The sequence below is a fragment of the Agelaius phoeniceus genome, chromosome 1, assembly GCF_051311805.1.
Source record: "Agelaius phoeniceus isolate bAgePho1 chromosome 1, bAgePho1.hap1, whole genome shotgun sequence".
In the NCBI taxonomy this organism is placed as follows: domain Eukaryota; kingdom Metazoa; phylum Chordata; class Aves; order Passeriformes; family Icteridae; genus Agelaius; species Agelaius phoeniceus.
In genome coordinates, this window is record NC_135265.1 from 34,606,785 (window position 1) to 34,632,800 (window position 26,016).

General features: G+C 46.5%; 2 protein-coding genes across 2 annotated transcripts; both read right to left on the reverse strand.

The window, feature by feature from the left end:
• Nucleotides 1–6,200: 6,200 nt before the first annotated feature.
• On the reverse strand, nucleotides 6,201–8,115 carry HOXA9 (homeobox A9). Its single transcript, XM_054636588.1, has 2 exons — nucleotides 7,569–8,115; nucleotides 6,201–6,439 (listed from the first exon to the last, which is right to left on the reverse strand). Exons 1-2 carry the CDS (start codon nucleotides 8,113–8,115, stop codon nucleotides 6,201–6,203), a joined length of 786 nt encoding a protein of 261 aa, XP_054492563.1.
• Nucleotides 8,116–14,712: 6,597 nt separating this feature from the next.
• Nucleotides 14,713–17,237, reverse strand: HOXA10 (homeobox A10). The gene is made up of 2 exons (XM_054637116.2): nucleotides 16,418–17,237; nucleotides 14,713–14,987 (listed from the first exon to the last, which is right to left on the reverse strand). Exons 1-2 carry the CDS (start codon nucleotides 17,235–17,237, stop codon nucleotides 14,713–14,715), a joined length of 1,095 nt encoding a protein of 364 aa, XP_054493091.1.
• Between the last annotated feature and the right edge of the window lie 8,779 nt (nucleotides 17,238–26,016).

Below are 26,016 nucleotides of genomic sequence, written 5' to 3' on the forward strand. Positions count from 1 at the left end.
AATCGCCTGCAAATGGCTTCAAATCGCCGCCGCCTCTTTCCTGCCCGAGTTACCTTTCCGCCCTACATACCTTGCAGTCCAGAGCGTTAGGCGGCAGCGGTACGCTCGCATGACGGGGAGAGTTGCTGCTTTTCTAAACACTGGGATCCCCAACAATGCGAATGGCTCTCCATTGAGGATGCTGCTCCGTGCCCTTCCTTTAAACGGATCGTAAAATGAGTTTCCTTCCCTCAGACAGGGAGTCCTAGTAAAGACAGCTTTTACTGCCTGCCTGTATTGCACATCATAAACTGGAAGAAGCACAATGGAATTGCCCCGGAAATTCTCCTTTCAATTATAGTTTGGTGCCCCGTGTACAAAGACTTTCTCACCAGTTAAAATTGTTCTTGCCGATATTTCGCACGGACCCTAAACTTTGTGTTTTGTAAACGTGGAGCACCCTATCCCCCCCTGCACACCTCCAACACCCACCCGCGCACCCTTTGGCACCCTTTATGCGTGGTTATTGCAGCCCCATGAGCACAGGTTACTGACAGAAGCAAGTCAATTCTTGAAATCAGCAGATCCCTGAGATACTGGTGCTTCGGAGCATGCAGATGTGGTGTATGTATGTAAATGCTTGCCAAGTGTTAAGTATGTGAAAACGCAGTTATTATTCGCAGGCATTAAGGGAGAAGCCGCCGAAAGAGCCCCTTCGGCTATTTCTTCCAATTCACCAATATTAGACAATATCCCTGCGGTCGCAATCGCGGTGCGGGAGCATGCCGGCAGAAGAGGCTGCTGGAAGGGAATAGAGGCCCAAGAACTTAAACGAATGCGATGCAAACAAAACGACGACCAAGAAGATCAAAGAGGCTGAAGTAGATGGCATTAGACCAATAAATTGCTCCTCTGGTGACAACATACCAAGATGCAAGAAAAAAGAAACAGCAAATATAACCAATGTCTAGACTTAAATATGGATAGCGTAGGACTAAATAGATTGTCTGGGTGGTTGGTTGCATTTCGAGCTCTCTGATTCTCTACAATTTGCACGTTTATGTATTTTTCTTTGCTTACGTGTGTTTGTCGCCGCCACGGTTTTTTAAAATGTATTTTGCTTGCAGCTTATTTTTCCCTGCCAGCCGTTTAGATTTATCAAAAAGCCTTCACTGAATAAATGCTAGAAGGACCCCTAGACATGGGTCCCTGCCACCTTGTTGACTCCCCCCACCCTCTGCGAGTTGGGCATAACGCTGCTTCTGAAACACCCTCTGAAATCTCCCGTTTTGTCGCTTACAGGATCAGGCTAGATTATCGTGCCTGTAAATCCTCTTTGCATTTGAATTTATTTTTTTCCAATCGAGAAAGGGTGAACAGGCGCAGATTTCAAGATTTTGGTCATGGTAATATTCTCGCACGCTTTAAAAAATAATCCTCTAGGATGGATTAATTGTATTTTTTTTTCCTTGTAAGGTCTGGACTACCCCTCTTTGGCACTGAGCTTTCCGGGAAGTAAAATGTAGTGATAAAACGGTGCTCGTAAGTTATAAGCGACCTGGGAGCACTACATGATTATGGCTTGTGTACTAAGCAGTATCTTGATGTGGTTCATAGTAGAGAAGATTTTGCTGGTTTGGAATCTGTTCTCGCCATAATTTATCCACGATTATAATGGAACATGCTGTGCCAAGTTATTACTTAGTATGACGATGCATAAACACTTTTTAATTTCAATATAATTTTACTGCCCAAGGAAAAAAATAATTACTCATAATAAGTTTAGCAATGCCATTGTAGACAAACATTTGATAGGAAGGCTCTTGTTAGAAAGCAGGGAGTGGCTGTTGATCCTTATCCCTAGAAAGTATTAAATCTTTGAATCAGTGCGGGAAAAAAAAACTAGCTCACTACATTCCCAGTGCTGAATTTCGATATAAAGAGAATGGCTTTGATTTAAGGAAATGTAAGTAAGATGCAGAGAAAGTAGCTCTGTTACAGAGGACTATGCAGGGATTTGTTTAGTTGTCTGGCGTAAACTTACGAAATACAACGTTTATACTTCAGCCCATATTTTATGCTTCCTTTCCTCCTGCATTTATTTTCCTTCCAATTACTTTTTTCCCCCGTCTTTTTTGGCAATTGCCATCTGAAAATATTCCACAACTCCACACTAAGCCTCATTCTTAAGACGCGGGAGCCAACAAAAGCAAAGCGGCAAAAAAAAAAAAAAAAAAAAAGGGAAAAAAATAAAAGAAAATTTAAAAAAGGAAAAAAAAAGAGAAAACTATTTGAGGAAACAAAATAGACGGCGAGAACAAGTTAGGAATGACTTTGAGAGACATGTCAAGTTTGCAGAGCATCAGCCTTCTCACATCTGTGTAATATAATCACAACGGGTCCCACAGAGCTGAAATTGCTTCGGACACAAGCAGGGCTTTTTATTTGTATCAAAGACAGCTGTTGAAGAATTTCACCGGCCGGTAAATAATTTTCAAACTAGATTTTTGCAGCACTGCCGGTTCCCCGCACGGCTGTCTCAGCCGCGCGGAGCGGACAAGGGCATTGGAAAATCCATCGGTTGGCCCCAGAGCTCCAAGGGTGAAGATCTTCGGGCGCTCTCCTCCCAGGCTGAGCCGGGGAGACCCTCTTACATCCTGCCCGAACCCTTCAATTCCCCCTTTCTCCCAATATTTCATTTCACACCAGCCCTTCGGGAAATCAGGATACCCTGTTTGCAGGCTCGAAGCTTAAGCAGAGAAGAGGCAAAGGTTTGGGGCAAGGGAGAAAAGAAGGAGCTGGCAGTTGGGTGCCAGGGCTCAATCCGTCTCTACCACATAATAGGAAATGTCTCGGTATTTTGAGAATTAAAAATGCACAGTATGTCCTTGGTGCAGATCAAGCTTCACTTTCTCCACGAGTGCCCTGAGCGTGGCCAGGCGGCAAACGCCACCCTGACGGCGCCCGCTCGGCGGGACAAGGCGGGAAAAATCTCGGGGATAAAGGGGGGCAAAAAGCACCCTCAAACCCATCGGCCTTTGTCAAAACCACCTCAGCGCTCCCAAGCCCGGTTATGCTCCCATAAAGTCGACATTTTAGGAGCTGTCGGGAGGCGGCCGAGCGCTTGATGGCGGAGGGCGGCCGGGCTCCGTTTCGCGGGCTCACAGCGCCACCTGCCGCCGATCGGCCGCCACTGCCGCGCCGCCGCCGCCCGGCCCGGCCCGGCGGGGCCCGCGCCCCGGCCCGCCAGCCCGCGGCAAGATAAATGTCCACCTCCCAGCCTGGATTTAAGCACGGGAAGGCCAATAAAAGGTTGTTATTTCCGCTCTCCCGCTTTATCTAAAACAGCCAGACAAAACAAATGAAAAGGCTTTTGTAGAAAATCTTAATTGTGGCTGGACAGTTGTAAACTCATTAAGAGCCGAATTCCAGACAGTTTGCAGACCCGTCATTTATTACACACTCTTAATGCTGATTCTTTGAAGTTGCCTCTGTCTGCAACAACAGAGGGCGTCCCAGCATCCCCAAATACTGGCTCGGGGATCAATTAGGGGTTTTTTTGTGTGTGTGCACGCCAGAACGGGCTCCCTTTTGCTAATTAGAACTCATCAAATCTTACCTCGGATTTATTTCCTTTTATTTTTTTTAAGGTGAAGTCGAAAGCATTTTTTTTCTCCCGCAGTTCTGCACATCTGTAAACTTCTTGCCGACTCCCTAAGTTTTGTCTTCAGCCCTGCAGCGTTTTACACCCCATAAACGGTTACAGCAGTCATTTTCTTTTATTGCACCGTAGTATGGCTCTGAATTTTCCTAACAACAACTTCTGCCAAGACCATAAGCGTGTTCCGTCCTATTTTGCTTTCAATACATATACACACACACACACACATATATATATATGTGTATATATATATATATGTATATATGTGTAAAGGTACCTTCATAAAACAAGAAGAATTTTATTGTTATTCGCCATATTTGCAAGCAAGGGTCTGTGTGGTGTAGAACTGTGCTGCGATTCATGTTATGGAGGATATCCACCGTGAGCAGTAAGATGTCCGCCCAAAACAAGGGTAAATTTCAGCAAGCTCATAGACTTTGCTATTTTCTTTTGTTGCTGAGCTTGGTTTGGCTTGGGGCGGCGGGGGAGGGGTAGATGAAATGGGGAGGGGATGTATGGAAATCTTCCACTCCAAAGAAATCATCCTTCTCTTTTTAAAAATAAATACAATTTCGTGTTCTCTGCTGTAGACTGTGGCCAGCCCACCGCTTTCCTTCGGCTAAATCAGCGATTAAAATTGACACCATAAATTCTACCATAATTGTCAGTAAAATTTTATCTGATTCTATATCTATCTATAAATACATATATAATCTGAGGCACTAGTAAAACGCAACGGGTTGTATTTATTTGCCACGGGACATTTAAAAGGGGGGAAAAATTACAAAAATGAAGGCACGGGAAGGAAAAAAGTGGATGATGTTTGAAATAACATATTTTGCATGGGCAATTATCTCTAGCAGGGAATTTGAAATGAACGCCCTGGTAAGGCGAGCCTTCTCACCGGGATTGTGGAAGCACACTTAGTGCTGGACATTTCTGGTGGAGGCTAATTAACAATCTCAGTTTAAATGTCGCTGTCTGAGCAGATTTACATTATTGTCCGCGCTGAAGAACGTCGGACATTTTGGTTTGGTCCTAGTTCCCCCGCCTCGGCGGCGAATTTTATTAAAACGGCGTTCGCTCGGCACCGTGCCCCGCTGCCATCCAAGGGGCTCCCTCCGCGCACTGCTAAGCACCAGCTTACCAAATCACGCCCCGAAGGGGGGAAGAAATCCCTATCCTCAGAGAAGCTATGGGATTTAGGACCTGAATCTGTCCATTTCGGATAAAAATAAGACCAAATTTCCATCACCTGGGGGCTGCGTTTATAAAACCGTGGGTTTGCCTTGGCTCGAAAATAATACCACCCCTCGCCTCTGCAGCTGCCCTAGCCCCGCCACATCTGCTGGAAGAATCTCTCCTCAATAATCTTAAAACATCACAAAATATAAAAGAATCAATATATTTTATTTGGCAAAAAGTTAAATATCATTTCAACACAACGATTTGGTCAGTAGGCCATGAGGTAACTGTTTCAAAATAGACAGTGTACGTTCTGCATTAACATAACTTCCCAGATTTTTTTTTTTAAATCGATACAAATTTACAATAACCAAATGTAGGTTTTTATAATGTATAATTTATTATCAATAAAATTAACCTTCATTACAATAACCATCAAATCATTCGATTAAAATTCAAACATAAACCATAGGTAGTTACCTTTTTCACATATACGTATAGCTCCGAAATCTGCTAACTGCTCACTGGTGCAAAAACAATATTTAAGCTAGTCTGTTTATTTACTTTTTTTTAATATATAGATTATATATACAACCGACAAAGACAGTACTATATATGTATCAACTGTGCATACTAATATTACTTGCTTCATATTTTGAGAACCGTAATTCCCAGACATCCCGAACGAACGGTTTTTTCTACCTTTTTTTTTATTTTATTTTGCATTGGGATATATATAATATATATATTTTACAATCAAAGGTTAACTGTCTAATTATACAGAAAAGACTTAATACACTACAGAGCTATACTCTATGCAATTTTTATAATAAACAACCTGAGTTCAAATTGAATTCTAGCTTACACCATTACATCCGGTACAGCACCCAAGCACATAAATTGAGTCACAAACATAATTACCACAATAAAACACAGTGTTCAAGTATTAGAGCAGAGATCTCTCTGCCACGCAAAAAAGCGAATAAAATTAACTACGTAGACTAAACTATACAGTCCGTAAATAGTTGTGCATTATGAAAAGGTAGTTTTTTCTTTTTTTTTTTTTTCTTTCCATAAGTGAAGAAACAGGTAGATTTATACAAGCCAGTTAGACAGCCTTTTCGTGCTAATGCCCCCTTTTTCTTTCCTATTAGAAAATTAAAAGTCTTACTGTACCTCTCCTGGCAATCTGGCCTCTGTGACTATCATTGTACAATCATAATCAGAATTTGCCAAGGGAAAAATGAGGCCTGGACCCAGACGCATTGCATGGCAGGGCTCGAGGGGATGATTTTTTATTTGTTTGTTTGTTTCAACTTTTTTCTTTTTTTTTTCTTTTACTTTACGCATTTTCATTTTAACCCACGTGTCGCCATCATTCGTCCTTGGCTCGATCTTTGTTGATTTTCTTCATTTTCATCCTCCTGTTCTGAAACCAAATTTTCACTTGTCTCTCTGTTAAATTGAGGAGTCTGGCCACCTCGTATCTACGGTCCCTAGTGAGATACATATTGAACAGAAACTCCTTCTCCAGTTCCAGGGTCTGATGCTTGGTGTAAGGGCATCGCTTTTTCCTGGTGGACCTTGCGTGGAGCCAGTTTGCAGCTGGATTATCTACAACGAAAACAACAGAAGTTCAGGCTGAGGGGGAGGGTGGGAGGTGGAGGGAGGGGGCTGGGAGAGAAATCCACGCAGAAAGAGCCCATCAGGTGTCCCGGTGTTCGTGTTTGGGACGTGGCTCTCATTTCCCCAGGCACAGAAGCTCGTGAGGCACAATGGACTCCAAAATACAGACACATGGGGAGGTCACACGCAACCACACGCGGCAAAGCCCCGTTGCCCCCGCCTCCCCTCGCCCTTTTTATTGTTTGGAGAGAATACAATTTTTAAATACTTTCTCCTCCTCTCTCTTCCTCACTCTCTAACTCCCTCCCTCCTTCCTGGCCTCCCCGCACCTCAAGCTGCCAGCCCGGGGAGTAACCAGCCAGATCAACATGTCATCGAAATTGTTTGTCTTTTTAATCTCTACCTTCTCCTGTGTCATCCCTGGCAAAACCCAGGGAGCTGGCGAGTTAATCTACAGCTGGCATAATTAAACCCTCGCCCTCTTAGGACCCTTATTCGCACGGCGTTAATCGCGATAGTAATCCCGAGGCGCTTTGCCACCAGTCTTGTAGTCCTGGGAGCATCCAGCCCGGGGTTTTCCACCGAGGAGAAAGGGGGAGGGGAGGAACCAAGTCAACGGCGAGGTTTCTGTTCTCAGCCCAGCAATAGCCGCCCCGTCCTGAGAGCCGTCTCAAAAAAGATCTGATTCACATCCAGTGCTTTCTAGGCACCCCTCTCCCCGGCGTCTGCCCACGCCTGGGAGCGCGGCGAGGCAGGAGGATGTGAGCACGTCCTGCTGAGTTTGCTGGGGTGGCAGGAGTGAGGATGGGCGGCTATTGCATTTCTCTCTCCCTCTTTTTTTTTCCTTTTCTTTTTTTTTTTTTTTTATGTTTTTTTAAGTTGCAGTTGTAGGGTGGGTTTTTGTTTTCCTTTCACCCAGGAAAGCCAGAGCCGTCCTAGATCCCGTTCGAGCCTGAGAAAGGCAGCGCTGGCTTCTGCAGATGGCAGACCCCGGCGGGCTGGCGCAGCGGCGGCGGCAGCGGCCGGTGCTCGGCCGCGTAATTAGCCCCAGTGCCTCGACACCTCCCCGCGGCCGGCGCAGAGCCCTGAAGTCCATTACCCTCGCCGTCCCACTTACTTGGATCGATCTGCGGTTTCTCTCCGTTTGCCTCACTTTCTCCATTGCTTTCAGAGAATGCGCCTTCGTGGTTTTGCTTATCCCTATCAACTGGAGGAGAACCACAAGCATAATCAGAGAGAGACAAAGTGTGAGTGTCAAACGTGGTACAGTCAGCCCTCCTGGCCGCCAGCGGTTCAGGTTTAATGCCGTAATGCCTGCTGGTAGGTAACCCGGGGAAAGACAAGGAGCCCGGCACAGGCTCAAGCCACGAACGCATGTACCTGCCGTCGGGCGGTGCCACGGGCGCCTGGTGGTGCGCGTAGGGGTGGTAGACGGCGGGGACGCCGCTGGCGCCGGCGGGGTGCGCGGGGCTCCAGGGGGGGCCGAAGACGGGCGCCTTGGGCTGGAAGCTGCAGGGGGCCAGCTCGGGGTGCTCGGCCAGCGCCGCCGGCCGCGGCGGCGGCCCCAGCGGGGCGGGGGCGTAGCGGGGCGCCGCCAGCTCGTCCCCCTCCGGCACCAGGAAGGAGTCCACGTAGTAATTGCTGAGGGTCCCGGGAGCCGACATGGCGGGCGGGCGGGCGGCGGCGGACCCGCCGCGGTTCGGGGCTGCGGGTTTCACGTAACAACTTGGTGCTGGCGGAGAAGTAGAGTCAGTAATAAGTTGAGGGCAGCGCAGGCGCCCATTGGCTGCGCCTGTCACGTGGCGGGGGAGCAGAACAATAAAGTATAAATCAGTCCGCGGGCTATTAATGGGTCAGTGTTTTCCAGCCATAATTTTTATAGCGAGGCCATATGTTTTTATGCAAAGGGATATTTGAGTTATACGGCGGGGTTTGTTTTAATTGCGGCCAACTGAGATTAAAAGATCAGATTCCGTATTACAGCCCCCCTCCCCTCTTTCTCTCTCTCTTCCTCTCTCTCTCCCCTCTCTCTCTTTTTCTTTTCTTTTTTTTTTTTTCGTTTAAGCGGACTATTTTATATCAAAATTAATCATCCCATCAGTGGGTCGTGTTCTCCGCGGAAAAAAATCCCGCCACCCTTGTGATCGGAGACCTTCACATAAAACGATACAATAACCGAAGCAATAAAAAGAGCAAAATAGTAGTTGCGGTATACTGTATTTAAATATACATTTATTATATTTCATAAGGAGTTATTGTTTCGGGAGCCACGGGGTTGTTATTAAGTCAGTAACTATGAGCGCGCTCATTTGCATCGCTGTGTTTCACAGCAGTAAAAATTTACGAGTGCTTGGAAAGGTTAAATTATACTATTGTGTTTAGTTTGGGAACCCACTGTAAATAATACCGTTCCGTTCGGCTCAGAGCTGGCAGCGGAAAGTCAAATTCAACGTATCCCCTTTCCGAAACCCCGGCGCAGAGCCGGCCCTCCCCGCCCGGCCGGAGAAGGACAGGGGCAGGCGCTGGCTCGGTATTTAGCCCGGCCCGCACCAAACTGCACTTCACCACCCCACCCCGCCGGGCACGGTGTGGCAGTGACCGAAACACCCTCCTCGTCCTCCCCGCCGCCCCTGCCCTTGGACCGGGGACCCCATTCCCCAGGCCGGGGAGAGGAGCCGGGGCTGGGCGGCGGTGCGGCGGTGGCCGGAGAGATCCGCCGTCCTGGCCGGGAGGGAAGGAGTGCGGGCAGAGCCGGGCGGCGGTATTTATCACCACAATTAATTCTTCAACTATGCAGGGAAGCAGCGGGGGGAAAGGGGAGAAAATGCCCCGTCTCCCCTCTGCCGAAAGGCACCCTGCTTCTCCAGGCGGCTATCAAAGGGGCGTTCGCAGCCGGCCGTCCGGCATTCTGGTGAATCAAATTTATGTGCAAATATAGTTATTTATTTGCTGGCACCTCCTGTGACTGCAGGACACACGCTAGCGGCATCGGAAGCCGAGCGGAGGGTTACAATCCTCCGCAGAAGGAGGGGAGGGTGCGCGGGGGAAAGTAAGAGGCGGCCAGATCCAAGTCCAGTGTTAGGAATTAAAGTAGTGGCTGAGCTCTTGGCAAACATGTGCCTGCGACTCCCTGGTTTCTCCCTGGCGGACATTCACGCTGTTTATCCCCGTGGCTGGCGAAGGAGCGCGGTCACTAAGATGCAGAGGGCACAAAAAAATCTCCGTGAGAGGCTCAATTTACTCGAAATATCTTGTATTGAAAATAGAGCCCAGCAAATGGCAGGGACGACTGAGTAATGATTAGAATCGCGTGTAAATATTGTGCATACGAAAGTGTGGTTTTAATTAGTTTTACATCGCTATGTGGGCTGTCTCTCTCCCTCTCTCTCTCTCGTTCTCCTTCTTTCTTTTTCTTTTCATGTCTTCTCAACAGTTTAATCCGAAATCTTACAGAGGGCCTATTTTAACACCGCTGTCTCCCACATTCAAAATTACAAAGGCTCATAATGAAACTATTATCCCCCATTAGAGTTCGAAAATCGTGGAACAGTTCAAGATCTCAATAAACAAGGGGCCCGTTATTTTCTAACAATTTTAAAAATGCAAATAAAGCTCTCCGTCTTTTTTTTTTTTTTTTTCCCATTGTATAGACACTCCGTAATAGAAAAAAATAATTGTATTTCTTTCCTGGAAAGACGGAACTCCACGTCATTTGTATTTATTATTAAGAGTCAGCTGTGGTGAAATGTGATTGTAGAACTTCCTTTTTCCATTCAGAAAAAATAATCTTAGCTGCAGGAGTCCTGGATGTTTATATTCGAATTTGGGTTCTCAACTTCAGCAGCGGGTTTTATTTTTTTGGTTCGTCACCAAAACTAATAGCAAATGAATAACAATAACAATAGCGCTTAAAAGAACGTGACTGCGTTTTTATTTCCCCTGTAAAATTCCGCATTTGTTCGCTGCCAACATCCAAGAGGCAGGAGAGGTTGTACAGAAAGTAAGAGGAGAAATACAGCAAATAATTAGATATTTTTCACGCGATCACGTTGCTGATAATTACGCTGGGATATTCGAGTCTTTTATCGCCGTTTTAGGTCCATTTTCACCAAAAGTACATTTTTCATACGAGCCACGTAGGCGATTTCGCTTCATCAATTTACTTTGCAAATTACTTAAGGTTTTGGTGACTTCCACCATCGGGGGCAAAAGACCCCAAACAGGGCAGAAACAGCCATTGACATTAAAATGCTATATGAAACCAGAATTCCCAGGAACGAAGCAGCGCTGGAGCGATCATGTCCGAATAAAAGTACTCCCTGTCCTCTATCCCAACACAACCGAACGAGCAGAGCTCCTATTCCGCTAACTCCAGCACCAGGAGGCTGCATCAGGAAGGATCCCGTCGGTTTTTAAGCAGGGGGGGCAGCTTCAAGCGCTGCTTCATTAGCCGTGCACCACGGAGGCGCTCAGCGTACGCGGGCGCGGGGCAGGAATTCGCGGGCGTTGGCGATCTCGCCTGAACGGGAAGTTCAGGATCGCCTTTCCCAGGGTTTCCTGCCACTGCAGACCTCTCTCACGGAACCAGTGGTGGTACGAAGCCACGGAGGGGTTTTGGCACAGTGAAGAGAAAAAATGATTCAGAATTTGGAGGAAGCAGTCCAAAATCAGGATGAGGCGATTCAACTGGGAATCAAAAGGGCAGAGGCAAAAGACGCCATACAGGCACACACAAACACAGAACTGTAAATACACTCTCCGAAATGTACACAGACGCTGCAGATAGCTCGTCAGACCTTGTGTGGAGAGGCAAACACAAGCACTTAAATTTGACTGCAATGCAGAGCTCTGCTCCTGCCCCGGTCGGGGACGACTGCTTTTCTGAGTATGGCTGAAATCCGCTATCCAAACTCATCTGAGCTCCTGCAGCCCAGCCTGAAGTTTCGAAAAAGTTCTTAGGTTTTACTATTGCTATTTTTTTAAGGCAAACATAATCACGACCGCTAAAAAATAAATAGAAATAAACGAGCAACGAATGAGTTTTCTGTCCTTTTCCCCGCCCTCCTTTCCTCCGCGAAGGGTGCCCCGCTCCGCGGCCGCGGCGGCGCTGGCTGCTGGCGGAGGGCCCGGGGGGAGCCCGCCCATTGCCCGCGGTCGCGCTGCGAACACAAAAGGCGGCGGTGGCGGCGACGGCAGCGGGCCCGGAGAGGTCGCTGTTGCCCGTTCCGCCGCCGCGGAGAGCCCGCACTGCAATCGTGATCGTAACCGAGGCCTTGCGGGCCGCGGGGCAGCCCCGGGGTAGCGGGCCCGACGGCGGAGGCGCGGAGCCGGCCGAGCCGTGCGCCAGGCTCCGGCAGCGCCGGCCTCTCCAGCGCGGGGGCCGAGAGCCGCCGGCAGGGCCGGGCACCCCCGCCGCCGGTGTGTCCAGCCGGCCGCGGGCGCTGCGCTCCGGGCCCCAGTTTTTGATGACGCCTGGAGTGGGGCAGGTAGATTTGATCTCTCCCCACCCCCTCCCCCAGGCACGCTTTCAGGTATCTCGGTTTTTAATAAATCCAGATTGAAAAATAAAACAGCCACCCACCTCCCCCCGGCCCCCCGAGCTCGACCCACGCCGAGCGGAATGCAAAAACGCACCTGACCTTGAATGCAGCCAACGAGATATATTAAAAACCCGCAAGCAGGCAGGGACTCGCTTAGGAGCTAGCTAACCTTGAAGAACTTGTCAAGCTTCCCCCCTCGGCTGCCGTGTTTATCTGAGGAATCAAAGGAGGCTCCGCTGCAGATGGGAAACAATGGCATTGGGACTTGACGCCTACAGTTCATTTCAGCGCTAAGATTTCTTCGGGTAGAAAGGACCCTCGCACCAAGCATACCTGGTGATGATATCAACTGAAGTAATTAAGGCAGTTTCGTGCTGTAGAGAGAAAGGTGGAGCCCCAACAACATGAAACTACCTAAACCACAGAGCAGTTCTCAGGCGCTAATTATTACTTTCCCCATTGCCGTGGTCCTTAACGCAAGGATCCCGCTACGAAAATAAAACCAGAAACGTGACTAAAACATGCCTCTCGCCCTCCCGCCCACCCCGCCGGCGCCCCTCCGCGCCCCCCGGCCAGCCTCGGGTGGGTTAATGAAAACAAGAGTAAAATATAATAACAACCACCCACACACACGCGCGCGGGCAGCTTTCGCTTTTCCATGCAGATGTAATCGGGGAAAAAAGGGCCGTGCACGACAATGTTACATCACGAAAAGCTAACGGCTCCCAAGAAGCCAGCCCGGGTTCAAAGTCTGTCCCCCCCCTCCTCCCGGCATACATATACCCTTGCAAGGAAGCATTAGCTGTCTGTTTTCTTCCAGCCTTCTTTTTGGGTTCCCTTTGTGCAAAGACCCTGTTAGCTAAACATGCAGCAAGGAAGAGAGGATGCAAAAAAAAAAAAAAAAAAAAAAAAAAAAAGGAAGGCAGCCTGTGTGAAATAAGCTCTTCCCCATGCAGCCAGGTAGGGAATAGCCTTGTCTGGAGGGGCCCGCTGGCAGGGAGGCGAGGCTGGGGTCTCCCCCCCTCCCATGATCTCACCTTTACGATTTCTTCTCAGCCCTGAGATAAAGCTAGAATTTTGTCAACGTCCTCTGGAGTTAAAGATCTCCGCACACTTGTAGGTGTTCGATTAACAAAAAGGAAAAAAAAAAAAAAAGGAAAAAAAAGAGGAGAAATATATCGTTTCCCTACCCTCAAGAAATAGTAATTTGCTTCCTCAGTCTATGCAGTTCCTCAGTCAACTGAAACCACTCGTTCAAGACAGCAACAATCCAGATATACTAGCAAGTCATAAAACTGAACAAAAGCCGACAAACCTTAGAGCACCATCGCTATATGGCCCAGACAAATTACGACCGTCTAGGTAATATTTAAATAGATTCCTAAAGTAATTGCAGGGGGTTTAGGCAACTATTCCTGTTGTAAAAGTTCTCGAAGACATAAAGTAGAACCTGAGGATAAACAGTCACAAAAAGAGGTAAAATTAAAAGGATTCATTCCACGGTTTTTTTATTCTTCTATGAGAACATAAACATCGTCTTTTTCACGCACAGCAGCATTACAATATTAATTTATTCCGATTTAAGGTAAGAACTAGATATAGCTAGAACTAACATTTATAATAACGATAGAATGCATTTGCTTAAAACAGTATCGGCATTTTAATAATAATAGACATTTATCCATATCTGTATTTATAGCTTTTCCCCTTCTTTCTCTTTTTTTTTTAATCTTTTTTTTTAATTTTTTGACCTATATGTTTGACCCTTTAATGAATGTAACTTCACAGTATAAAGGAAGATGAACATATTCTCCCTCGCAATCTCAGACTCTGGCTCAGAAAGTCCATCTGATGTTCAGGATATATACTTTCAGTGAAATTAGTGAGGAAAAAAGTGACTATTTTCTTTTCAAGGGGGAATTTCTGTGTGCTTGTCATGCGTTACCAATGGTAACGTTATATATAGACACAAAAGAAAATCACCAAATTCACATATTTAAGCAAAACTACATTAAGTAAATATCTACAACCAGCGAGAGAAATTCAGAGGTAAGTGTAATAATTTAGTCCATGAGTAAAACGAAATCTTTTATACCTTTAAAGAGAAGATATTTCATTTTCCTGGCCAAATTTAAAGCTGTAATATTGGCTTTTAAGGTAAAGTGTAAAAAAAAAAAAAAAGAAAAATAATTCCTAACACCCGTTCCCGTGAAACCCTTTTAAAGGATGCCTGCATTTCATTATTTTAAGTCCCGCTTTTCGAAGGAAAAAAGGGGGAGGGGGAGAAAAGGCAAACAGAGAAGGGGAAAGCTCCCAATATATAGAAATATGGCAACGCTTAAATTCTTCATTGTGCAGCTACGTACAGTCCAAGTTACAGCACTTATATTTTAAATGAATGCACCTTTAACTAGGATTGTTTACTTTTCAGAGAGACAGATAGGGAGAAGCATATTTGCAGCTCCTGAAATGGTATTTTTGTGTTTCAAAGCTTAGAGGAAACAAATTGGCCCCGGGAAAGGCTGAAGGAAGACGGGAGGTTCACACACGGCATTTTGTGCTTTAGCGTGACTTTAGTCCGCCCACCCCCCAAAGTAGCTCTTAAGAGGTTAAGGACATATTGAGAGCGCCTAAAATCGTTAATCCATACAGGTGCGGATGAATACAGCCTAGGAAAATGATACTGGCTCTTTAAACCATAAAGATGTGTTTATAGGTTCATCAAGAGAAATTAAAGTTGGCTGTGAGCTCCCGAATCCTATTCTCTCTGTTCATTTTCTTCAGTTTCATTCTGCGGTTCTGAAACCAGATTTTAACTTGTCTGTCTGTGAGGTGGACTGTGCGGCTGATCTCTAGGCGACGCTCACGAGTCAGGTACATATTGAATAGAAACTCCTTTTCCAGCTCGAGAGTTTGATGCTTGGTATAGGGGCATCTTTTCTTTCTGCCACTTTTTGCCGTGAGCCAGTTTGCTGCATTTTCTCCTTTTGAATTGCCTAGTTTTGAGAAAGTAAAAAATGGACGTTACCATCGGGTAGGAGGCAAAGAGCTGTGGGGGAGAAGGAAGGAGCATCTGTGCGTGTGCCTGTGTCTGTGTGTGCGACGGGCTCGCTCCGCCAGCTGCGGAGAATTGGAATGTGGGGTGTCCTTGAGGGAACCGAGAGCTTCAGAACGGTTTCCCAAAGGTTTTGGATATGTCCGGGTAAGAACTGGCACTGCTCAAAAACCTCCGGACAGCCTCTGGAGGGGCAGCGTGCCCCGGATTGTAGTTTATCTCCGACCCTCCAAAACGAGCTCCTACCCTCTCCCTGTCGGCCATTCCGAGCCCTTTGGTACTGGGGGCAGTTGCTGAAGGGCCTTCAGTCTTATTTCCTTCCCCCCAGGCACCTGCTTCCAAAAAAACAAAGCCTCCGGATCCGGATTTTGTAAGCGTGCTACGGAGGTGGAAAACAAGGTGAGCTGGGGAGCCGGAGCCTCCCTGCCTTCAGCCCCTGCCTTTCCGGAGAGCTTCGCCATGGCCTTCTCATTTCCAACCATTTCGGGAAAGAAAAAATGCGGTCATAACAACAATAAAAACGTTTTGAGGTGATTTCTAACAGTGGAACTGACTGGGAAAGAGGTAACACCAATCCCTTAATGGCTCAGAGTGGTTAGTGGTTTGGGGTTGGCTCTCTAATAGTTTTTCGCTGACCCTTCTTTTTTTTTTTTTTTTTTTTTTTTCCTTTTCTTTAAATGCTACTTTCCAACGGGTCGCCTGAAAGGAATAAAAGGGCGTCCGAAAGGCGGACGTAGAGAAGCTCCTGCTAAGTCTGCCGTCCGGGGAAGGGGAGTTATTTTTTTGCCATGGGGACGCGAAAGGGAAATAAATAAGGAAAAGTATAAATAACAGCTCTGTTATCTAGTGTAGATGCTGAAGGATATTCGCCGTGCATTCATCAGTCTAATTTGATAGCAGCTCATAGATGGCACATTTCAGCGCGGTTGTTATTCCGAAAAGCATTCTGGATCGTAAAATATAACTTACCGCGTTAATAGGTTTATTTATTGGCACTGCCTATTGCTTATTTTGGATGCTTTACAAACATCTCTGTTATCTGGTAGGCACCTTCACATCACGGGGGAGAGATTGATCTTGTTTTTCTATATGTTTTAGCAGCATGCAGGCTAAAGTTGCCCATAGCGGAGGCTCTAAGGGTTTTAAACTATAGGATGGACATTAATTTTTACGGCAACCCCATGCCCGAATATTACAAAGTTCAGAAGGTCAGTCTGAGCAGCGCTTCTTGGCAGCCCCGCGGGGCAGCTGGGATCCTCCTTTCGCATTTCAATGCCACTATGATCCTCAACGACTATTTTTCTTACTTTCTTTCTTTTTTTTTTCTCTCTTTAATCATCACTACCACCATCACCATCATCATTCGCTTACCTACAGGCTCTTTCTCTGGAGAAGCTTTGCTGCTCTCTGATGGAGCTGGAGAGAGCTCCTCTGCGGTGGAAGATGAAGCCTGAGTCTCGTCCTCCCTCTGGGAGACGCACGCCAAGGGGCTTGGAGAGCGCTCCTCATCCTCCTTCCTCCCCGGCTCCGGGACGGGAGGCAAAGATGGAGGCGTCTGGAAGCGGCCGGGGGGCTGCGGAGGGAAGGGGGCAGCCCCGGCTGGCCCCGCGCCGTAGTTCTTGGAAGTGCCATAAGCCTGGGAGAGGCGGAAGTAGCCCGGGACGGGGACCCCGCCGCCGCCGCTGGTTGGGCTGACCTCGGCACTCAGCCGGGGAAAGGGAGCGAGGTCTGTGGCGGCCGAGCCCTTGGGGCATTTCTCTGAGTCATAGAGGCAGTAGGAGCTCTCCTCCTTAATGCTTGTAGCGAAGGAGCACGAGGTGGCCTGCTGGCTCTCCGGCTCTTCCATGCGACAGGACCGGGGAGGATCTAGCCACACTTCCATCCCTGACACGTAGGAGTGCGAGTTGGGGACCATGCTTTGAGAAGTACCTTCATTGCGTTTGCCCAGAACGGGGAAAAGTCCGCAGCTTTGCAGCCCGTAGGACAGATCGGACGCCTGTGGCAGGTAGATACCACTGTTGGGATAGTAGCCGCCTCCTCCTCCGCCTCCGCCTCCTGCTCCCGCCGCTTCCCCTCTGCCCGAGCTGATCAGGGAGTCTACCAAAAAAGAGTTTGCAGCCGGGCTCTCGGAGCATGACATTGTTGTGGAATAATTTGGCGAAGGGAGCAGATAGCCCTTTCTGGCTGACATTTCTTGTGCAAAACATGCTGAATATGATGAGAGATACCCCCGCACCACGGCAGGCGCCCGCAGCCAATGGAAGCCCGGGCCTCCCCAGCAACCCCTCCCCGTCTGGTTTCGTATGCACAGAGCTGCTCTCAGGTCGACCTCTGAATTTGGAAGATAGATGTATATTAATGTGTAATATGGATTTCCATACACACGGGCGCGCGCACTTCCACCATATGGGCGAGCGCCTGCGCCCAGGCGGGAGCCACGCTCCCGGGAAGGGGAAGGGGAAGGGGAAGGGGAAGGGGAAGGGGAAGGGGAAGGGGAAGGGGAAGGGGAAGGGGAAAGAGAGGGCTGTGCTGGTACTGGCTCCAAGTTTTCTCCCCTCTTATCACACACACCGCTATAAAATAGCCCGGCGGTCCTGATGTTTATTATACCTAGGCTGAAGCCGTGTCCAGATGAAGCTTTTACTATCGCTCCTCTCTCCCCGTGGTTGGGCTTTCCAGCAGCAATGCCTGCTCACCTCCCTCCGCAGCCTATGTGTCACACGAAATTAATAAAGCCACGGCTCGCCCGGTGTTTTATGCTCAGCCTCTGCTCATTTTATTTGATTGTCTCGTTTTTTTAAGAAATAAAAGACGTGTTATTGTTTATCACGGATCATTGGAAACCGTAAAGGGGCCTGGTGCCTCCCGCGTTAAACTACCGAGGAAGGGGGCTGCTTGCAGCCTAACATCACCGCCACGACGCCAGGCTGGGCTTAATTTTCCTGGAGATAAAATGCTCGCCGCTGCGCTGAGGAATCTCTTAGGGAGCAATGCCACTCTGGGAGGATTGATTGTGCGGTTGCAGCTTCTAATGCTTTAGTTAACGCTGGATTCTTACTGAGGTCTGATTACCATTTAAAATATAAAGCCAGACATATGTCACAGAAAGAATCCAGACGCGAGCAGTTCAAATGGATCCTCGCAGGATGCTGCGCACCGTGTTTATTGATGTGTTTATATTTGGACGATCATTTTTATATCTCCCCTCCCTCCCGCTCCATTTGGGTCTTTTCACTTTCGCCTCTTCAAAAGCATCGTCTCCGTTAAGCAATGCACTAAATAATAGAAATAAGAGTAGCTAGATAAATACCGAGATACTAGACAGCCCGGTCCAGTCGATATGTAATTGTGGCGGAGGTAGCAGACAGAGAGCAGACAGGCAGGGACGCAGGCAGAGAGACAGATAGATTTCGTAATTAAATGCTTAATGATGGCTTGCTTTCACTTCCATCATCTCTTGCTTATGCCATTTTGAAGTCGCCTCACTGCCTGGCCCGCGGAATAAGGGCACTTTAGTTCAAGGGGAGCCTGAGGCTGCCCAGTTCCCGCTGCCCATCCCTGAGGAGCATCACTCGCTCCTCTCTCCCGCACGCCGCCTGGAGAAGCGGCCATCGGCCGCTTTCCGCTTCCAGCAGGTCGGGCGGGTGAGAGCGGCCGCCGACCGGGCGTCATCACCGGCCGGGACGAGAGCCCCTGCCGAGCAGCGGCTGCCGTGGCCGGGAGGGCACCGGCGGCGGTGCTGGGGCCGCTGCCTGCGGGGAGGGGTGTGCCGGAGCAGGCGCGGCGCCCCGAATTCCCCGGCCCCTACCCTCGGCCTTCGAAACCCCCAGGGAGCGCTTCTTCCCCCTCGCCCCACGGATCTGTCAGGCCCCACGTGGTCTTGTCTCGCAATATTTGCCCGCCACGGGGAAAAGCTTTTTTTCCACAGCGTGACATTCCTCTGGAGGAATCCCTCCTTGCGGCAGGAGGGCAGAGTCCCTTCCCGCGGGGCCCTCCCCAGCGTCCCTCCGCGCCCCCGGGAAGCACCAGGGCAGGCAGGGGATGCTACAACTTTGAAACACCCATAAAATCTCTGTGGAAAGGCGCCTGATTTTTCCAGCGTGGTGGGGCGAGCATCACATCGCGGTTTCCTTCTGACCGGCCCGTGGGATGCGGTGACAGGGGGAGATCTCCCAGCCTATAGAAGCCCTTCGAGGTTTTTTCCCTTCCCGCATTTCCTCCTGTAACATTGTTTGTGATTTCCCAACCCGACTAACTTCGGATGTGTTAATGTGCGATGGACGAACCCTTATCAGATTCCTATGAGGGCCATATCATTACTAACAAAATTAATACCACATAAGGAACTGGTTTATTGGCTGGTATACAGGAAGGCTATTATCAATAGGCTTAGCTTCATAAATACAGATCTAAATAAAAAGAAACGTGAGCCCCAGCGCCGCCTTCCAAATACATTTCTCTACACAAGTCAGGTATAAAAATTACTCTGGGGAAGTCCGCTCTTGCGGTATGTTTATTTTGCATTTGCCAAATTAAATAGAAACGGATTGCAAATCTAAAAGCCATACGGAACCGAGGAGAAACGCTTGAAATCATTCCAAAGCTGTTTTTAAAATAAGCAGCTCCCTTTTAAAAATTGGATTAAATTGAAGGAAAGTACTATAAAAAGTACGCTGCAATCCTCGTCAGCCGAAATGACTGGGAGTGCATCGATGAGACGCGAGTTGGCTTCTCCTCCCTCTGCGATCTAATGCAGGGGAATCAGACAAAAGGCACAGAGGCCGGTGAGAATTTTTGAAGGTGTTCTTTAGCCTCCCCATTTAGGTTTTGCAGCAGTGGGTTACCCCAGCCCCGTGTCAGGTCCCGCGGGAGCTGCCGTGGGCTGCTGTGTTGACCGCAGTAAACGGAGCCGGTTTGATGGTCAAGGCACCGACCCCGTCTAGATCATGAACTCAGCTCGGCTCTGCATTATCTCCGCTTTCTTTAATCGCTAACAAGGCCAAGGCAAATAGTAACCAGCATCATCAAACCCAGCGAAGTAAAACTAATAATGTTCACTTGATTCGTAACTATAAAAGATAATGGTCAATTCTGACTAAACTGAGCTAATTTGGCATGCGCTGAGTGCAGCTACTGCGTTACCAGCGCTTAACAATGTGTCCCTTGGAACTTAACCCCTATTTAAAAGAAATTTTAAAGAATATTGTGGACGCCAGGGGACGAGAATTACTTTCTTTTTAATTCTACTTCTGTAAGTAAAGCTATCCGAGGGTCTATAAAACCGAGCAAATAAAATTCTGATAAATATCAAAGCCAGCGAGAAGGTGTTTTCGTGGAGAATCTAAATTCATGGCGTACATAGACAATACTATCAAAATAAAATTTTATTGATCTAAGAAAAATATAATAGATGCATTAATAGCGTCGTTAAGCCGTTTTATTGGTTGAACTAAAATTAAAAACAAAAAGGGAATAAATAAAAACCGACAGCTCAGCCTAAGCAAACTCTGACTGGAAATCTCAAAACGTATCGTGTTAAACCGTGATTTATCTTTTTATTATTGGCCCGTATAACCCAAAAGATCAGCGCTGTTAATCCAGAGACGCATTTTGCGAGCTAATTAAAATATGCTTTTATTTGTAGACATGGGCAAGCTGCAATTTGTGAAAACGTAAACGGCCTTGCAGTCTGTGCGGGAGTGCATGCGCCGCCTATCTGAGAATACAGCCGCGGACTACATTTTATACAGCTCCAAAAATTAATGCGATCAGACTATAGTTATTTAATATTGGAACTGTCAGCTCCCTGGAACGTGCGTGTGTGCCAGATTCCTCTTTTTTCTTTTTTTCCTTTAATTTTTTTTTTCTTTTCTGGATTTGCTCCAAAGAAGGCGGATTTCAGACAGGAGGTTTAGGAACAGCGTCTGTGCCAAGTTAGGTGACAAATGACGGCCCCACTAATTTTATCTTTACTAGAAATTCTTTCACGCTGGTGGTGCTGCTGGGGAGGTTGGCTTGTTTTGGCGGATTATCTTGTTAAAAATTAGGCTGCGATTTAATTTTATTCCAGCCATCCGGAGGCTTGCTCGCCTAACTATGTTTTATATTATACATGTATCGTTTTACTTATTTGGATTAGGAACATATTTTGCAAGTAATTCTGACGAGTTTCAAATGCTGGTGTGCGGCAGGACAAAATACACCCAAACCAATTCATTAGGGCTTTATTTCCTCCCCGTTTTCCGGCACTGACGAGAACAACGGGGCTTTCTATTGTCCAGAGAGCCCCAAACACCATGCAGAAGCAACAACGGTATCGGGTTATATATGTGTGGGGAAAATATTGCATGCCCAAGTCTGTCTTTTAAGTGTAGCCCTTCTATTGCCAGAGATGAGCCGCCCCGCTCTATTAAGCATTTGAAACTGTAGCCTTTCTCCTTTTTTTTGTGGCTGGCTTCCCTTTAAAGAAGATCTGAATACATATACAATTTTGTTTTGGTTTTTTTTTTTTTTTTGGTTGTGGTATAGCTTGGCTGTCAGACACACACGTTGGCCAGAAGTTTCGATTTCAGAGCATTTAATGAAAAGATTGTGACCCAAACAAAAAAAAAAATTAAAAAAAAATATAGACAACAAAACACAAACCCAATGAGCTTATGAAAAAGCCTCCCAGGGGTTTGGATGTGGTATGTGAGCTGAAGTTGAGTACACGATTAATTAAACACAGTGTAGACACTGAGCTGGCTTCCCCTCTTCCCTCCAAAACATGCAAACCCAAATAATGTGAAATAATAAACAGTTATTGTAAGAAACAAGCTTGTTTTTTTAAAATATTATCCTATGACCGCGGCCGTCAGTAAACAATTCGTAACCAGAGGGCGCTTTAACTGCTGCTGGGGTCCCTTTGATTTATTCAGCCAAGTATTGAATGGGACAGGGAAACAACAAGGGGAAAAATAAATATTTGATCAAATATGCGGAGTTTAACTTGACTGGTGTAAAATGAAATGTTGCAAAGGGACCCTCAAATCTCCCTGCTTCTCACGTGGCTTCTTGCATCCTGGCATTGCTGAGGGAAGTCAAAAGGGATCAACATCCCCGAGCTTTTAATGGAGCATCTTTGATGAAATCGATAGGTTCCAATAATCATCTGAAACTGCTCTCTGTCGACTGAGCATGTGCTTTTAACTACACTTGCAACAGTCCCCTGGAAGCACAATTTAAAAAATGCTGTAGGCAACAGGCATTATATACATAGACAAGAAATGATAAAATAATATTTTTAATGTTTTCGGATAGATATTTTAAACTCTGCCCTAAGAAACACGTGTATTAAAGTATGTAGCCAAACCAGTATCTTCTCCATACAATACCACCTTCCCGCCCACCCTTCTCAAATGGAGACATAAGAAAAACATGTGAAAATTTTATGGGCATGAAAAGTAACCTGGAGTTAGGGGTACTCGTAGAGAGGATAGAGTTTCAAAGCTACAATCCAGAGCAGCCCTGAGCACATGAGAATGAGTGACTATTGTTTGTTTACAGCACATGTGCTGATTAAGAAAGAAAGAAAGAAAGAAAGAAAGAAAGAAAGAAAGAAAGAAAGAAAGAAAGAATCGAAATCTAAATCTGGTCTTGCACGAACATTGACTTAATATGCAATCACATAAACAGTTTTTAGCATAAGTATGTCAAAAGTTGTTTACCACAATCTGTGTCCAGCTGCAAGGAAGCAGACTACCCTTTAAAGCTACCAAACGACCCTAACTAAACTATAGTTCAAGACTAATAAGATCGTCAGAATTGTCTGTCATTTGCAGACTCTGTTGCCATAGATCTATTTGATTGAAGACACCTACTGTTCCACACATAAATGTCAAGTTTCATAATATTTCCAATGCTACACTCTTTTTTTTCTTCTTCTTTTTTTTTTTTTTCTTTTTAATAAGTGGAAGAAAGCTACAAGTTACTCTGAAAAATATTTCCAGATAACGTGGATTTTCCACGCGGCCGGCCAAAACTAAGAGAAAATAAAAGGTCATCTGCAGCTTAGAAAGTCCCTTCTATATTATTTCACATCCTAATCACCAACTTTTTGCATCCTTTCCCCTCCCTGCAGTTCTGTTCCGCGGTGCTCGGCGGTCGGGGCAAGGGCCACCCCACATGGCAGGGTACCATTCCGGTCACCGCACACTCCTCGCCGCTCTCCATGCCGGATAGATGTAGAAAACACTTACCTTCGCGCATTTCCTAACCCAAAGCCCAGAGGCTTTAACTCCACCGAGAAGCCCCAGCGTCTCCCCCCTCCCCCGGCATCCCGAGCCGGTTTTTGTACAGCGGAGCCCGGTAAGTGCAATAATTACCCGTGTGGCTCCAGGGATGCAAAGTGAACAAAGGCCAAGATTTTCTTTTTTTTTTTTTTTTTTTTTTTTTTTTTTTTTTTTCCCCTTTGCAGGGCTGCTCCCCTTGCCCCGGGCGGCTTTGACATTGATCTGAAGATCGCCATCTTGTGGCAAAGCAGCCCCTAAACCGCGGCCGACGTCCGTCCGTCCGTCCGTCTGCCCGCCCGCCCTCACGCGGGGGCCCCGCGGCGGGACGGCGGGCGGGCGGGGGGACGGACAGACGGCGGCGGAGAGCAATGGTGGCTCACCTCCCGGTGTAAAAACCTCTGGGCGCACCTCGGCTGCCTTTAGAGCGATGTGTTTGGTACAGGCGAGCGGACGAGTCACGGACAGTTTTTATGGCCGCAATGTCACAGCAACACAGAGGATGCGATTTTATTGGGCTAGGAAATCCAAACCCCGACCACAGAAACTCCATGTTTTTACTGTCTCTAGGATTGGCTCTGAATACCAGTTAATTTTTAACCAGGAAAGGAAGCTTGCAGGCTTAACTTTCATTGCCATTCAGCTCTCCATCCGTCCCTCTATCTCTCTCTCACCGTCTGTCCATCCATCTGTCTGTCTCCTTTTAACTGGCATTTCCCCTTGCATACTAGACAAACAAACAAACAAAGTCCCCTCTTTTCCCGCTCACTTTTCAACATTCCCTTTGGGTAAACGTTGTCTGGCTGGGTGGCGGTGGTCAACAAAGGCCCAAAGTCAGTAAGTCCTTCACCTCAAGGTTATGGGTGATGTCCAAGCAATACAGAAGTTCAAAGCCAGTAAACAATGCAAAAACAGAATCCACTTTCTTCTCCTAATTAGGATTAGGGTCAACATTAAAGATTCAAATACTCTCCTCAAAACACATTCCTATCTCAGCTATTGTTTGGTGTTTGGGGTTTTCTCCCCCCTGCCCTCTCCAACTTTCTCCCTCCAGCCCTCCTCCCCCCTCTGCCCGCCTCAGTCCACCCCCTCCCTGCCTTGGAGATCAAGGACAATTTCAAACAGTCCATTTCCACCACATTGCCGTGCGGATTCTTTTCCCCAAAGACAACAATTTTCTTAGGGCTCTCAAATTCTGGCCACATCCATCAGCTGGCTCGAAACTTCCCTTTGGTGCCAATTTATAAAACGTGTCCCAAATGCTACCGACAGGCATTTCTCCTGGACACATGTGGCGGGGAGCAAACAGCAATGGCACATCCAACCCTGGAGCACAGGACCTTGCCCCACCGGTGCTGGCAGGAGAAGGAGAAGGCCTAACACGTAGCGAGCTATGTACACACTTAATTTTCCTTTTCCTGTGACCCGCTGGAAGTGCGCTCAAACAAGCCTAGGTTCACTTGTTAACTCCAGAGTAGAAGGTTTAACGATGAAGTTCACAAAAGAAGAGTAATTCACCCCAAATGGCCGAAGAAGGTCACGAGGAATTTCGGGTCCCAGAGTTACATCGGATAAAAGAACATGCAGTAACGTAACACCAGAGTAAAAATATAAAGTTTTCTTTTTTTTTTCTTTTAAATTTTATTTTCCTTGTGCGCTGTTCCACTGTATACATGCAACCAAGTACTTGCGCATATTAAAAGAAAACTGTATATACATATAGATGATACATATTGAAAACAGTGACGTCATATAAAGATATTGCATTTTGTGAATTGTGACAAAGAAATTACATCCATTTGGTAAAATTTATTAGTCAAAAACATTCTTATCACCACTTTGTTGCACATGTAAAGAAATCCCACACCCTTTAGCCCCAAAGGAACAATAAAAAAACCCAAAAAAAACCCCACCACTGAAAAAAAACCAACCAGAGGAAAAAAAAAGGGCATTCGAACAAAATAGGTCATGGGTTCTTTTTTTTTTATTATTTACAAGTCTTGTAAAACACCATTCCTGTATGAAATATACATTCAGATATTCTCAACAGCAAATTACCTCAACGATAGAACACGGTATCCTTTGTAAACTGTTATAGAATTTTAAATATTTTCCTTTCTTTTCCTCTTTTTTTTTTTTTTTTTTAAATTGCATTTTTTTCACGCTTTGGTTCCTGCAGGGAAATATATATATTTATAGATATTTAAAATAAGTTCAAACAACTCTCCATTCTTTGCATACGTCGACTGGGCGACAAAGTAGAGCTCATGACATTTAAAGTAGACAACAACAAAATTACCATATTTACATTGTTTGGCTTCTGTTTAAACTCCTCACTAGTCACCTTTAAACGAACATGCAATAGAGTTATTTTAATCATCCAATGTTAGTGCATTGCACAACTCCAAGTTTCAATTAAGTGTTGTGTGGTATTTGCTAAACTGTCGTTCTCCACAGGTATTTCCTGAAGAAAGTTTGTGAGCCAGAAGCCAGAAGGTTAGTTTCCTTTAAGGAGTTGTTTCTTTTAAAATGCTGAAATTCACACTTTTTTGCCGATTTATTTTTAGTATTTGTGTATGATTTGTCTCCAGAAAGATGGCAACACATAGTCTGTTGTCATAAATAAAACAAGAGCTAATTAATTTTTTCTAATTTTATTTTTAGTGATTGTTTCTTTACGACATATGGCGAATTTATACCTGA

What these genes read in the sequence shown, in the direction of transcription:
- HOXA10 (XM_054637116.2), bottom strand. Translation starts at nt 17,237, where the DNA reads ATGTCAGCCAGAAAGGGCTATCTGCTCCCTTCGCCAAATTATTCCACA. An exon ending in TCCAGAGAAAGAGCCTGTAG is followed by an intron (nt 14,988 to 16,417) that starts GTAAGCGAATGA and finishes TCTCAAAACTAG; the next exon opens with GCAATTCAAAAGGAGAAAAT.
- HOXA9 (XM_054636588.1), bottom strand. Translation starts at nt 8,115, where the DNA reads ATGTCGGCTCCCGGGACCCTCAGCAATTACTACGTGGACTCCTTCCTG. An exon ending in GAAACCGCAGATCGATCCAA is followed by an intron (nt 6,440 to 7,568) that starts GTAAGTGGGACG and finishes TTTTCGTTGTAG; the next exon opens with ATAATCCAGCTGCAAACTGG.